The sequence below is a fragment of the Uranotaenia lowii genome, chromosome 2, assembly GCF_029784155.1.
Source record: "Uranotaenia lowii strain MFRU-FL chromosome 2, ASM2978415v1, whole genome shotgun sequence".
NCBI classification, from domain to species: domain Eukaryota; kingdom Metazoa; phylum Arthropoda; class Insecta; order Diptera; family Culicidae; genus Uranotaenia; species Uranotaenia lowii.
Window position 1 is genome coordinate 321,906,013 of NC_073692.1, and position 16,367 is coordinate 321,922,379.

General features: G+C 36.9%; 1 protein-coding gene across 1 annotated transcript in view; it reads left to right on the plus strand.

Annotated features, from left to right (window-relative positions):
- Positions 1–16,367, plus strand: part of LOC129748903 (uncharacterized) — a 300,169-nt gene that overhangs the window by 74,616 nt on the left and 209,186 nt on the right. Inside the window, exon 2 of the mRNA XM_055743695.1 lies at positions 226–1,355. Coding sequence (XP_055599670.1) covers positions 1,285–1,355 — 71 coding nt within the window. The 5' untranslated portion in view covers positions 226–1,284. The remainder of the gene's footprint in view (positions 1–225; positions 1,356–16,367) is intronic.

The window sequence follows — 16,367 nt, forward strand, 5'->3', positions numbered from 1 at the left end:
AAAGTATTCCATATCTTAATTTTTCATTCTCATTCGTTATCTGATAGTTTTACTGAAAGTTGAATTTTCAATCCTTTTCACATGTGTAGATGAGAAAATTTTCTCAATACAACAATATATTTCAGTGACAACAATAAACAACAACAACAACAACAGTTCCACGCTCTTTCGGTTTCCACCTGAACCGAAATAATAGTTTACCAAACCAAATATTCTTTGTTCCAGATCAATCACAACAAAATCGAAATCCTAGCAAAACTAGCGTAGCTTTCTTCCAGAAGCTTTTCCTAGTGAAACCTTCGCCAAAAGTTGGCACAGGAAGTTTTGCACCTATTCTACGACATCAATCAACGGTAACTCGAATTGCATCGCATAAGAATTTCATCGATCAAACTCATCATCGTGTTACATCAAACTAGCGTTGTTGGGAAAACGCAAATCCAATCACGACAAATAAGCATAGAGGTTCTAGTGGAGCAAAACGAATCTGTGATATAACGACACCTTCATTCAGCAAGCCATCCACAGGCCAGACACAGGGATCAGGGGCCTTCCCTTCGACGAGGGTCACATCGAGGGCTTCCGGGTGACGCAACTGGAAGCAGCCGTGGCGAAAATTGCATTTTGTTTGAGAAGAAAAGCCGTTTTTTTCTCCTTCTGTGATTAGCTCGACGTAAGCCAACGGCGATGGCTGGTAAGACGAACCCGAACGAAAAAAAGTGAATTTTTAATTAACCTGCTTAAAGTTTAATCAAAAAGCAAAGGAGAATAGAGAGAAAAACAACACCCACGTGACGCCCATCAGATGTGTTTTAAGTCGGTAGTGCAAAAAAAGCAAAAGTTTTCCTCCTAGCCAAGCTAAAAAGGTGTAGCAAAACCAAACCCAAAAAAAGAAGGCGAAGTTTTACAGCGCTACGAATCTCATTGCAGTTTTTATGCGATTTGGAGCGATTAAAAAAGTGCAAATTAGGGCGTGATAAAATTTTTAATCCATTAGCCATAAAAAGAGATGAATGCGAAACATTTTTAACGTGTCAGTGAGCGGCGGCAGACGTCAGTGTTTTAAAGTTTTTAGCAAGCCATTGTGTTCCGGGGAAATTGGCGGATAATTACCCGGCTCGATAGTGATGCGCGAAAGTCGTGAATCGTGAAGTTTTATCTCCGAAAATTACGTCTTGCCGGTTTTACGAGGTGTGATTTTAAGTGAATTCTGTGCGCCAGGCTGTGGTGGCGATAGTTTGATTTTTAAACCAACTCGGTCGGCTTACATGAGATCGTTACACAATGGTGGAAAAAGCGGAAGGATTCCTGTTCCGGAAACCGGTGTACCAGTACTTTCAGTATCTCGAAACAACGTAAGTTGGTTGTGAATGACCGTGACAAATGTTAAACTATTTATGATTTTTGACGTTCTAGTTTTAGTGATCATCTATTGATTCTTAACTACAGATATTATGAATTCTGGATTACAGATTCCAGATTCTGCACTCTAGACTGAGAACTTTTGACTCTAGACTGTGAACTTTAGACTTTTGACTCTGAATTCTGGATTCTACATTCCAGGCCTCTGAACTCTGCAATTTGATTCCTGGATTCTAGACTCACTATCCAAGACTCGGAACTCTGTTCTCTTTAATCTCGACCCTAGACTTTAAACTCTGAGCTCGGGTCGTTAAACTATCAACGCTGGACTCTAAACTCTGGAATCTTTAGTCTGGACTCTGGACCCTGAACCGTGGATTCTAGCATCTGAACTCTGAAATCTGAATCCTGCATTTTAAACTCAGTACTCTGGACCCTGAACTATGGACTTTGAGTTCATGACTCTAGACCCTGGATACTGAACTTCTGACTCTTAACTTTGAACTCTGGACTCTGACTGAACTATGGACTTTGAAATCTGATCTATGAACTCTGAACCCTAATCCCTAAACTCTAGACTCTGAATCCTAGGCTCTCAGTTCTTGGCTTTGGACCCTGTAATTTGGACCCTAAGTTTTGACTTAGTATTCAGGACTCTGAACTCTGGCCCTGGACTGTGGACTTTTGTCTAAGTATGTATCTGGACTTTGAACTTTGGACTCTAGACCCTGAACTCTGGATTCTTAACTCTTGAATTTGAACTCTGGACTTAGGACTATGAATTCTGGAATCTGAACTCTGAACTCTGGAATCTGAAATTTAAATCCTGGTTTCTTGACTCAAGACTCTAGAATTTGATCTTTGAAATCTGTACTCTGGATTCTGGGCTCTAAACCTTGGACTCTTGTGAATTGACTTCTTTTGACTCTTGGACTCTAAAGTCTGAACTCTGGACTTTGGACGCTAGACTTAGAACTATCAACACTGGAATCTGAACTCTGAACTCTGGAATCTGAAATTTGAATCCTATTTTCTTGACTCAAGACTCTGGACTTGGATTTTTGAAATCGGTACACTGTACACCAGGCTCTAGACTCTTGACTCCTGAATCTTGACTTTTTTTGACTCTTGAACATGGACCATGGAGCCGAGATTCTGGCCTTTCAAATCTCAACTCTAGAACCGGGATACTACTCTCAGGACATTTGACATTGAACTCCGGACTCTGAACTCTAGACTCTGAGCTCCGGACTTTGGACTCTGAACTTAGTACTATGAACACTGGAATCTGAACTCTGAACTCTTGAAACTGAAATTGGAATCCTGGTTGCTGAACTCAAGACTCTGGACTTTGATCTTTGAAATCTGTATTTTGGACTCTTGAATATTGACTTCTTTCGACTCTTGGACTCTTGATCATAGAACATAGACCTGAGATTCTGGCCTCTGAAATGTAAACTCTAGATCCTGGATTCTACTCTCAAGACATTGGACACTAAACTCTGAACACCGAATAATGAACTCTATACTTTGAACTCTAGACTCTGAACTCCGGACTTTGGACTCTGAATGTAGTACTTTGAACACCGGAATCTGAACTCTGGACTTTGGACTAGAAACACTGGGATCTGAACTCTGAACTCTGGAATCTGAAATTTGAATCCTTGTTTCTTTACTCAGGACTCTGGACTTTGATCTTTGAAATCTTTACTCAGTACTATGGGCTCTAGACTCTGGACTCTTGAATATTGACATCGTTTGACCCTTGGACTCTTGAATATAGTGCATGGACCTAAGATTCTGGCATCTGAAATCTCAACTCAAGATCCTGGATTCTACTTTCAGGACATTGGACACTGAACACTGGAATCTGAACTCAAAACTTTGGAATCTGAAATTGGAATCCTGGTTTCTTGACTCAGGACTCTGGACTTTGAACTTTATTTTCTATTTTATGAACTCCAGGCTCTACTCTAAACTCTTGACTCTTGAATCTTGACTTCTTTCAACTCTTGACTCTTGAATATGAACAATGGGCCCGAGATTCTGGCCTCTAAAATCTCAACTCTAGAGCCTCTAGATCCTGGATTCTACTCTCAGGACATTGGACACTGAACTCCGGACTCTGAACTCTAGACTCTGAACTCTGGACTTAGGACTATGAACACTGGAATCAGAACTCTGAAACCTAAAATTTTAATCCTGGTTTCTTGGACTCTGGACTTTGATCTTTGAAATCTGTACTCGGGACTCTAGGCTCTAAACTCTGAACTCTTGAATCTTGACTTCTTTTGACTCTTGGACTCTTGAATATGGACCATGGACCCGTTATTCTGGCCTCTGAAATTTCAACTCTAGATTCTAGATTCTACTCTCAGAACATTGGACACTGAACTCTGGACTCTGAACTCTAGACTCTGAACTATGAACTTTGGATTATGGACTGAGGACCATGAACACTGGAATCTGAACTCTGAACTCTAGAATCTGAAATTTTAATCCTGCTTTCTTGACTCAGGACTCTGGACTTTGATCTTTGAAATCTGTACTCTAGACTCCAGGTTCTAAACTCTGGACTCTTTAATCTTGACTTCTTTGGACTCTTGAACTCTTGAATATGGACCACGAACCCGAGATTCTGGCTTCTGAAATCTCAACTCTAGATCCTGGATTCTATTCTCAGGACATTGGACACTGATCTCTGGACTCTGAACTCTTAGCTCTGAACTCTGGACTTTGAACGCTGAGCAAAGGACTATAAACACTGGAATCTGAACTCTGAACTCTGAAATCTGAAATTTCAATCCCTGTTTCTTGACTCAGGACTCTGGACTTTGATCTTTGAAATCGGTACTGTAGACTCAAGACTCTAAACTCTGGACTCTTGAACCTTGACTTCTTTTGACTCTTGAACTTTTGCATATGGACCACGGAACCGAGATTCTGGCCTCTGAAATCTCAACTCTAGATCCCGGGCTCTACTCTCAGGACATTTGAGACTGATCTCTGGACTCTGAACTCTAGAATTTAAACTCTGGACTTTGGACTATGATCACTGGAATCTGAACTCTTTAATCTGAAATTTGAATCCTGGTTTTTTGACTCAGGGCTCTGAATTTTGATCTTTGAAACCTGTACTCTGGACTCTTGAATATTGACTTATTTTTACTTTTGCCTTTTGATTAAATTTTGACTCTGGTTCTTTATTTTTAACGAATATGGGTTCTAAATTGTAATGCAAAAATATTTTCAGGGGTAAATCAATCTCCATACAAACAAAACCAAACAACCAATCGCCTCAATCCAATAAACTATGGTCGCCGACTCAGTAAGCTGACTAATTTCCTAATCACTTCCCATTGCTCTCAAATTAGGTTCCCCTCCCGGCATCAGCATTCTTTTTTGATAAGCCACAGAGAAAAACCATCGTTAGGTCCACGCGTTGTCGAAAATTGTAATTTAGTCAAACCACCAAGTCAACAGTCTACATACTCTCATATAGTGTCGACCTTCTTGCCACGTGCCGTATTTCGATGCTTTTGTTCCAGACGAACTAGTCCGTTTGTCGACGACGAAACTCTAGAAGTAGAAATTTAATTACGCAAGCCAATAAAGTCGCAGCCACAGTCACAGTCACGAAGCATAAAAATAAATATGTTTAGAAGCGCGGGTGGCATGTGGCTTGTGTTTGATAAGCGATTTTGGGATAGAAAAGCAATTGGAGCAATTGACGTTTTTAGCTAATCTTAGTAATGGCGGTCCAGTTAGATGCAGAATTTTAGTATCAACCTTCCATGAGGAGCATGATTCATTAAAATTGATATGAATCACAGCATTTGTTTGTAAAGTTTTAGACAAATATTCGATCAGCCTTTTTTTAAAAAATAATAACGTTCAAAACATCAAAATCTTATTTTTTTTTTCTCGAAACGCTTACATTTCGTCTCAATGGCTTCATCGCGTTTTTGAGATGATTTTGAATTGAACTCGTTTAATACCGCTCAGTATTAATTTTAACTGGTTTTGTTTATTTCTACGTAAACAAAAACTTCTTTTTGAAAAAAATTGAAAAAGAAACCACCGGGTATACTACAGGCTGCTGTAGCGTAGTCGGTTATGTGTTGTCCTAGAAAACGAAGATTGCGGGTTCAAATCCTGCACATTGAAGTTGGTAATTTTTTTTTAATAGTTTCTAGATACCTTTTTTTGTTTCTTCCATTCTTATACAGTACCATTTATAATTGTATAGATATTGGAAGCATGTGCACTGTCACTTCGACTTTGAAGTTCCATAACTTTTTAGTCTGATGATATTTTTTGATCATGATGAAGTTCGAAACTCATCATTCCGGAATATAAAAAAAAAATTAAAATTATAAACCATTTTTGAAATATGGATTCGAAATTTTTACTCCTTATTCTTATGGCGAATTGAAACTTTGAAAAGTTCCATAAAGGTGATCCAGAAATGAAATATTAGAGTTTCATCACTCGGAAACTTCAGTCAGGATAGGAATTTAAATTTTGTATTCAGGTTAAAAATGCAGAATTCGGAATTAAAATTCAAAATTTCCCATAACAGAACACAAAACAGGTAAAAACCACTGTTATAAAATAAAGTCTAAACTCATTTTAAAACTTGCGTACCTTGAAAAATCTAAGTTTCAATTTTTAGGATTTCAATAATGAAATAAACTATTAATGATAATTTATTGTTGATAAAATAAATTGAACTTCATCTTCGGGTTCAGAAAATACATTTTATTGGTTTGTTGTTAACCGTTTATTATATTGAAGATATGTACTTTAAAAAATTTAAACCAAAATCTGATTGTACGAGTTTTCAAGGGTTAAAGATAAATCTGATTTGAATCCCAAACAAGTTTCTTTTTTAAATAAAGCCTTCATGATTCCTCCCTCATTCATTTTTTTTAATTAAAAAAAAACTTAACACTTTTAGGATTAGGAAGAATCTTGTCACCAAAACCCCACCTTTAAGGCAGTTCTTCCTACGGCCCTGGTGTGAGATATAAGAGAATATCTGCAAAATAATTCCATAATAAATTTATCTTTAAAATCGGTGTATTTCTACAATTTTGTTAGCTACTAATTTTTTTTTTTTTGAAGCTCAGAAAAATTTATCTCGGATTTTTATATTTTAAAAATGGACTACCAACAACCTAGGAACAGTTTTGGCGTGTTTTATGCAAATTACCGTACAATTTTTAAGGCCTTTGGCGACCGCTTTTCGGATGGTTCTTATCGAAACGAAATACATTTTTTAAACCCTTAGTTAAATCTCACATAATCTTCCTTTTCGTACTATTTCTTACCAACATAAGTCCTACGAATGAGTATTAAAGGATTGTTTGCCTAATGTACAGACAATTAAAATTGGCTTAGCCAGAACCTAATGCCTTGAAAATCATAAACATGATCAGAATACCACCAACCATGCGTAACTGATATCCGAATGCCTCCGAAGCTTCCAGCAATCGGACAATAAACCGAAACGTATCACATTGTAGGAATGGTCAAACCAAAAGTTGCTATATCGATCAGACAAACCGCCAGCCCGTCGCAGTGCCGTGTTAATGTGTCTATTTTTAATTTTTATGAACCGAATCGAAAAATTAAATTTCATATGGAGCTCTCTGTTCGGTGCAGAATGCTGCACAACCACCTCGAAGCATAAATACCCAATTTTTCATTTTTCGGCAGAGGAAGACATAAAACTTAACCCTCCACGCCACCACCACCCATACTGGCCAGTGCTCGCTCACCCACTCCGGCAATGGTTTTCGATAGGAATCAATAAATCAGTTTACGAGGATTCCCCGGATTGAGACGAAGGATTATTTATGTTTTTATGCGATTATCGGAACCGGTGCGGCAGCACCACAACCCGGCAGAGCGAGAGTGTGAAAGAAAATTTTTGAAGACAGGAGAGAGCCGGTGACAGCATAGCAGCATAAATTGCCATCGAAAATCCGTAAGTCAACTTGCGAGAGAGGAAAATGGAAAACAGAAAGTTTTATCGTTTTATATCGTTTAAGTGAACTTCTCCCATTTACTCTCTCGACTGTAGGGTGGAATGAATTTTGTATTTTCCAAATGAACTCAAGAGATTTTCTCTGTCAGCGAAAAGTGGCAGAGAGATGAACTGTCTCGCTCTCTTGTTTACGATTGTTGAACTCGGTTCGGTCGGCAGGCAAGACGGATCTTCTGACTTCTGTCTGGATTAATTTTGATATTAGTACAACTCCAACTACCGTCGGAGAATGGTTGATAATATGGATCAGTTTGATCAACAACTAACACTAAAATTCGCACCCAACTAATGTAAAAAATTTCTGTGTAACAGGGAATGCGAAATTTTGTAGAAAATTCATTATGTTGTTCTTCTAACCCTCTAAAAACTTATTTTTCGCTTTTGAATTCACAGTAGTTTCTTTTATGATTACATCCAACTTTAGTTCAACGAAAAACTTCAGCGTTTAGGAAATTTTTATAGGAAAAAAAGCTTCATAACCACAGGGAATGAAGAACTTAATTATCATTATTTTTTCAGTTGTAGTTTCAGCCATCTTTCCCTTTTTTCTTATGCATATTAAGGCTACATCGAATCAACATAATTTTTGTAATAAAAATTTCACATATAACTGAGATGTCTCTCTCCAGAATCCAGAATGGTTGAAATTCCAAGGTCAAACAGCCATTTTTTTTAGATCGCAGAAAAACACATGGAATAAAAATTTCTGAGGCTACCAAAATGTTTTTTTTTTTTTGAAAAATTGGTTCATTTACTGTTCTTTCTTTTTTTCGAACTTCACTTGGCTGTAGCTTTTGACAACTGCTTATAAAACCATTGTCATCTTGACATAAGCATGAATTGCTTCACATGTTTTGAAACATTATGCGCAAAAATAAGATAAAATAATGATTTATTTTATGCCGATTTTGCGTAAGGCGGGTTGGGTTTTAACACTCAAAGTCAGATTTGGTTACTCCAAGGACCGTCGTGAAAAAAAAGTGAGAACGCCAGATCTTGAGCCGTGTATCTCAGGAACTAGATAACCGATTTCTACAAATTTTATACTATTGTATTTCTTGAAGTCTCAAATTCTTGTTTTGTAAAAACTTTTTTGTGAGATTTCAGCATTTTGAATTAGTTATCAAAATGTAGTGATAGCTTTTTTTGTTAAATATTATTATTTACCTCCATGTGATTTTCTAACGTACCTACATGGTGTGAAGAAAAACGTTCATAAGTACAAAGCTATTCCTTACTCTTCAGTTTTTATATTCTGGCAAAAAATATTTTTTAGAATGAGTTTATTATTATATGATTAAAAATTTCGAAGTAAACCATATTCGCAAATATTTGAAATGTGAATGTGATGTGCATTAGCCGGGTGGCGATAAAAAATGATAAGAGTTTTTGGCTTCAAAACTATCTTGTTTGCACGATTTTTCCGAATGTATATACTATTGAAAGTTCAAAATTCATGACACAATCAAAAAGTTGAAAACTCAAGGCATATTCAGCATTTTTAACCAATTTTTAACGATGAGTTAAACCGTTGAAAAACATGAACGAAGTCGAGTTAAGTCTTTAAAAAAAAGTTACCACTACATTTCGATATGGATTTTGAAAATTCATAATATTGGAAGAAAATAAAGTTCCACAAACTAAAACTAGACACATCAAGTAATTCAACAAGACCAAGTTTGTGAAATTCGGATCAGTGGTTGGCAAATTACAGCTATTTATGATGCACTATTTCAGGAGGTTGGAACTTCAAGTGTTGAAGAGATAATTTAAGTTTTTCATACATACATTTTGTGAAATTTTTAATGAAGTGGCCATCATTGAATCTCGAAGTTAGATAGAAAACTTAGTAATCGATTATTCAGTTTTTTCTACTGGAATTTGGTTGACTTTGGTGACTCCTAGAATAAGGTTCAAAGTTCCAGCTTTCTTTTCTTAAAAAAAATGAGAAGATTTCAAATATTTAATAAATTTCGAAGAAATTTAAACATATGTGCATATTTCCAATAATTTATTATGAACATTAAAATAAAACCAAATAAAATGTTAAAATAAAAAAAGTTCAATTTTTTAATCTCGATTGAGCAGCCCACTAAACTCTAGATCTAGTTGAAAAAAAAAGAGTTCAAAACTTTAGTTAAAACCTCTTATCATTTTTGACTTTAAGTGTAATCGAGAAAAAAAACTTATCAGATAAGTTTGGCGTAAAAAAAACTTTTCTGTGATGCTTTTTCCTTAAATTTCATTGTAAAGTCATGAAAATTGGGTCTTTTGATAATTTACTTGAGGAAAGTCAATAAACCTTACTAATCTTATTATAATTTTCCAGTCAAAACATTGAAATCCATTCTTTTTGTTGACATCAAAAATTGAAATTGTGGAAACACGTAAAAAATTTGAAAAATCTGTAAAATCTATGAATATTTCCAAAATTCTGTGTTCTGTGAAACAGATTCTTTGATGAATATTTGCCCAATTTTTGTGAATTTATAAATTATTCTGTAATTTAAGACAACCTTGTCATCCCGATTCGAATAAATTTATTTTTACAGTCTCTACGTGATTCAACAGTTTTTTCGAAATCATAACCATTAATTCATTTTTACAGTTTATTTTTACAGTCTACACGTTATTTAATAGTTTTTTTTTTCAGAAATCATGACCAGAAGATTTTACCACACAATCTGATTCTGTATAACGATTTATTCAAAAGCTTGTAACCAGCCATGAATTTTATAGTTGAAATATCTAAAGCTTGAATTCAAATCTTTTGGGATAGGAACAGATTAAAATTAGACAAAGTCGAATAATTTTTAAATTTTGTGTTATTTTATTCAACTTTTTATAACAAGAAATTACCTACTTATTATTCTTGGAATTGCAATGTTTTGTTCTTTGTACTAAACTTTGATTTTACTATCTTGGATTTTTTCTAACTTAAAAAAAAATGTTAATTTAAATATCAGACTTTAAAATACGATGATTTATTTTTCACTCAAAAACCATAATTTGTAAGTTAAACATGGATTCTACAAATTAACATTTAAATTTCCAATACTTCAACAAATCCATTCTAGAAATTATGTATTTAATCAAAGACGAGATTTTTTTCTATGTGATATAAGGTTTGTTGTTTGTTTTATTTTAGTTTTCTAGTTTTAAAATGTTTGTTTTTGTTTTTTAAGTTTTTGAGCTTTATTTATTCCTCGATAAGTTTTGTAAAAGGGCACGATACCTTTTACAAATGCATTAAACTCTATCTTTCGAAATTCCTGCCTTATCGTTATTCTGATTTCCAATGTTCTGAATTCTTTTCTCATTTTATACACACAAAACGTTTAAAAATGTTTAGTATAATTGTACAAAAATATAGCTTTTTTTATATTTTGATTTAATATCTGGTAAAATTAAGTTATAGATTCAAGTTCAAAATTCCTGAAAGCTACCTTTTTCGTTCAATTTTTGAAATTTTCATGTTTTTCTCTTAGAAAATTGTTTGATGAGAACAATTGAAATACATAAATCAATTTATAGAATTTCAAACTTTAGAATAAGCTTTCGAAACTCAAATACTCATTGAAAAAATTCATCCAGAACGCAAAATTTTTAAGGTGATAAAATCAATAATTTGTAATAACCTTTCTAAATTCATAAAACGATATTTTATATAAGGTTTACTAACTCGATTATTTTCTTCTATTTTCAGGTAAGCAAATTCAGCTGGACCCCAATATGATTCGTAAATATGCAATTAATTGGTTTTTTTTCTTTAACGGCACCTAATAAGATAATCGCAGCTTCAAACTGAATCGAAAAACATTCATCGTTTGCCATGGAAGATATTTTGAAAATGTGTTGTTCGAAAAATGATAAATTTATCTTAATTAATGATGTAGTCAAGTGCAAGCAATTCCCGTTTTTGTTATCTTCAAAACACAATAATTGCCCCCTGTGTTAGGAGCCAGTAATCGACAAGATTAAACGAGGAATGTTAAATCCTGCAATTGATGTGATTAATGACTGGGATACTGAATACCCCCAATTATCACACGAACAATGATGCAGTTGTTTTGGTGTATTTTTTTTTTTTTTCATTCTCTCTGCTTTTATAATAGCCAGTTGCACCCGATGCCATCAATTGTCCGATCATTTACATCGTTTACGGGTTTGTTCAAAAGTGTCATAAAACCGTTAACATGCTTACGTTTACTCTTGGGGCTCTTAAATGCTCGACCCCATGAAGTGTAGGATATCTGCTTAACCGACAATCATTGATTAATCATCCCGAAACTAAACGGTCTCCGTCATTTTTCAAACCTTCAAAATGGGGACAACTCACGAAGCGATTTAACGAGATTCAAGTTTGAAGGGGGAGAAATTAGCACTCAGTACTGGAACTTGTCAATCGTTGATTGACAATTGATAAAGTGAGTGTAGTTTGTCATTTTTCAACTGCGAATTTCAATTATTGATGCATTTCCCTAGTATAAAAAATGCAGCTTTTTTGTATCGTTTACCTACAGTTTTCAGCCTCTCACTAAAAAAATGCCGCTGTAGTTCATTATTTCATTTACTTCAGAATAACGTTACTGGTAGGTATGTAGATAAATGTTACCTCGAAAATATTTTTCCTTGCAGATGCCACTGTTTAGAACTCTCAACATATATACAATTCGTATGTAACAACTTCGTAGACAGGTGAAAGTAAACAGTTTTTTCTCCTTTGAGCACACTGACCCATATAAACACAACCCTGCAATGAGCAGTTATTTCAAAGTTTATCGCCCTGTGGAAGCTAGAAATAGATACTCCGGTGAGATTTTCCACTAGGTGGTCATTCTTAAATTACGTAACGCAGAAATGACTCGGTGTGAGAAAATCAAGTAGGTACACCGATCCCGGATCCGTTAACAGAACTGGTTTACATCATTTATGAGCGAGCATACCCTAACAGTAGCCACATCGTGACGGTCCAAGATCAAAAACTTCTTTACGAATTTACGGATTTTCTTTTCACTACAGCTGTCCGCCCGCAATGCGAAAACATAGGTACATACATTTTTTTCTATTTCAAACATCAAGCAAACATTCCGGTAAACTATGCTGCTAACTTTGCTTGCTGCTGTAAGTGGATTTAAGGTTATGGGAAAACATCCTCATATGCCAATTTGGTACGAATCCGGAAAGATTCATGGATGTATTTTATTTCCCACTGGCTACTATATAGTCAGGCAGTGCTTCCTTTTTCTCGCAATAAATCGATATCAGTTTTATTGGTTTACTTCGTATTTTCTCCGTGATAAATAGATTAGGGTAGGGTAGCCTGCAAGATTGCCTGGTTTTACCCGGACTTGCCAGGATATTTGTCACAAAATTTAGGATTGCTTCGGTCCGGCCCGCTTGGCCTGATTTCGTTGAAAAAAGCTCTGGTTTTCCGACAACCTTAATGTAGAGGTGTTGCTACAAGTGTCAAAATTTCTACCACTTTGTCCCAACACGAGTGAACTTGCTCTAAATGTCGATTTCGCTAAAAAAAAAAGTTACTGCATCATTTGATGAATACAAATGGCAAAATTTTTAGCTTTGCCTTTGAAAAGGCAAAAATTCTACGTTTTTTTTTAAACAGATCATTAAATTAAAAGCAACCTAAGGATTGGCCATGGTTCAGAAGAAGCGTGTTCGATTCTCTCCTCTATGATTCAGGTTGAAATCTTCAAGCGTGCAAATTTTGAAGTAAGTATAAAATTCATTCACAGTCAAAACTAACTTAATTGGTATCAAGTCAAAAATACAGTCATTAGTTTGGTGTTGATTTTATGTGACCTTAGTTTTTGTTTCAAATTTTAGGTTTGAAAAAAAAAATGAGAGCGCTTCCATGTGCTTTATCAGTAAGGGTTTTTTATTCTAAACATTCCGACAGTGAAAATTTGGTGAGCTGTTATTCTATTGCAAATGGAATTATAAATTCTTGGGCAAGTGTTTCGAAGCTTTTTCAACTGCTCTGTTTTTACACAAATTTTCATGCTGTTATCCGCTACAATTTCTTCCGAAACGCATATCAACTGGAAAACTAGCACCGAACGAACCCGCACAATCGCCAAAACCCCCCAGCTCGCACGGCAAAGGTACGAAATTTCACATTTCCTATAGAAGCTAGAGGCTGGTCGATAGAGCGCCCATCCACCATTACTCTCCCACCTCGCTCTATTTACCTTCCGCTGCTGAACCACCCGCACCAATCCACCGCTCAACTCACCGTTCATCACGCTCCTTCCGCTGAACGCAACATAAAGCTGCACAAAACCGCCCGATTCCTCCGACCGCACAATATATTTCAATCCACTTAACCGATAACCAATCACTGTACCGATTTCGGATCAATAAAGGACCATTTTCGCTTTGGCTGTTTTTACTCGACCTCCGATCTACCAACCAAAACAACAACATTCTCCGTCTCGCTCCCACCTTGGAGGACTCATCGACCGAACAACTATAAACTTTCGTCTCGTTCGTGCCACCGAGGACAACAAAGGCAAGGTAACGTCATTTCGAGCGACCGTTAGCAGAGACTACATCGAAAAGTCACAACAAAGGCAAGGTAACGTCATTTCGTGCGACCGTTAGCAGAGACTACGTCGAAAAGTCACTTAGCAGCGCCATCTGAACGTCATATTGGGTAACTATCAAACTGCAAAAGTTATACCTTTTCATAATGGCGAATTTATGTGAAAAGTGTGCCATGACTTTCGACGGTGAATTCGTGCAATGTGGAGTCTTTTGTTCCACAGTTGTGTGTTTAAAATGCTCTGGTATACACGATAATTCTCGAGCGGACCTTCGCAAGAATTCACATGATGGTTTCTAAAGCCCGCTTTTCCAACGCCTTAGTATCAACAAACGTTGCCAACAACAACCTGATCGAATCCTTGAAAGAATCACTTAAAACTGAGATCCGCGGAAGTATTCTTCAAGAAATTCGAAACGAACTGCGAGTAAATCCTCTTCCGGTGAACGGTTGCGCTACTCCAAGTCTTAATCCGAGAAATAGGTCCTCCGTGGGTTCAGCCGCTGTTTCATCCGCCCATCTTAAGCGTCGCCGTGAAAAAATCATAGTTACAGAAAGCATTCCTGCACGACAACCAAACTTGTTATGTGCGGTTGGTACCGGTGCAGCTAATAACGAAATCACGACAAACAACAACCTTTATACAACACCTCCGTCATTTTGGCTCTATCTCTCTGGCATTCTTCCAAACGCGCCCGATGATAGTGTTCTGCAATTCGTGCGCTCTCAACTTGGAACCGATGAAGTCCAGCTTAAAAAGTTGGTTCCTAGGGGTAGAGAAGTCAGCACGCTTTCGTTTGTATCCTTCAAAGTTGGTGTTTCACTCGATTATAAAGATAAGGCGTTGTCGTCCGAAACTTGGCCAGCAGGAATCCGTTTTCGACAGTTTGTTGATAACTCGCCTGAGAGTTTTTTACCCGTTCCGAAACAGCCGCGACTCGATTTCAAATCGAATCAACAGACGCCGTTTGCAACGCCAATATGAATGGTCAACTGGACGTTGATAACCATCACTTAGCCGAATTAGAATCCGCCGTCACTACCTTGCCTTTACCAGTACTGCCTCCTTCTGCAACATCCGCTAGCTCATCTATGCAAAATCGCTCTATCGTTAACAGCCAACTAACTGTATACTATCAGAATGCAGGCGGTATGCGTACAAAAACTAACCAATTTCTGCTCGCGCTGTCTTCATGTGAATACGACATTGTCATGATTACAGAAACTTGGTTGAAGGATGACATAGCAAACTCTGAATTAGCCTTAAACTACAGCATCTACCGCAACGACAGAAATTCGAACACAAGTCAACTAAGACGAGGTGGAGGCGTATTGATAGCAGTTAGGCATGGCATCAATGCAGTCTCTGTAGCAGTACCTGGTTGCGATCATCTAGAGCAAATCGTTGTTCGAATCAAAGATCGGTGCCGTTTCGTATACTTGTGCTGTGTTTACTTTAGACCTAATAGCGAAACTGCTCAATATTTGTCCCATATGTCAGCAATTGATCAGCTAACGAATACCGCATCTAGTCAAGATATTATCGTCGTTGCCGGAGATTATAACTTACCGAACTTAAACTGGAGTTTTGACGAGGATACTGATAGTTTTCTGCCAGTAAACGCCTCAACCGAACAGGAACTGGCTGTAATTGAGTGTACTATTGCATCTGGTTTATCTCAGATCTGTTCGCTCGTAAATGTCAATGGCAGAATCCTCGACCTCATATTTGTGAATAGACCAGATCTTACAGAAACTGTAAACCCGCCGCACGCCATTTTAAATACCGATCGACATCATCATGCTTCAATTTTATTGATTGACACTACTTATGACGAGATTATCGACACAGTTCGCCCCGATACTTGTAGCTTAGATTTTACGCACTGTGACACCGGTCGTGTGATAGATTCGTTAGCCGAAAAAAATTGGCACTCAGCGTTTGCCAATCTGGATATTGATAGTGCACTTTCTACCTTTTATGACCACCTTTGGGTTATACTGCGTGAGAACACCCCTCTTAGACGACCAAGCAGGCATAAGCCGTTTAAGCTCCCTTGGTGGAACTCTGAACTACGAAGAAGCCGCAATTCAGTTCGCAAAGCTCGGAAACGTTACTTCAAGGAGAAATCTGATCAAAACAAATCGATCTTGTCTCGTTTAGAAGTCGAGTACTCAGCCCTGCGAAATACTGCCTTTAAACGATACATATCATACATCGAACGCAACGTTAAGGAAGATCCATCCAGCTTTTGGAAGTTCATGAACAGCCGCCGCCTTAAAAATCCGGTTCCATCTTCTGTATCGTTTCATGGATGCACCTCGAGCAGTATCAGAGAATCAGCTGATTTGTTTGCCGAATTTTTCAGCAGCGTATATAGCTCGTCA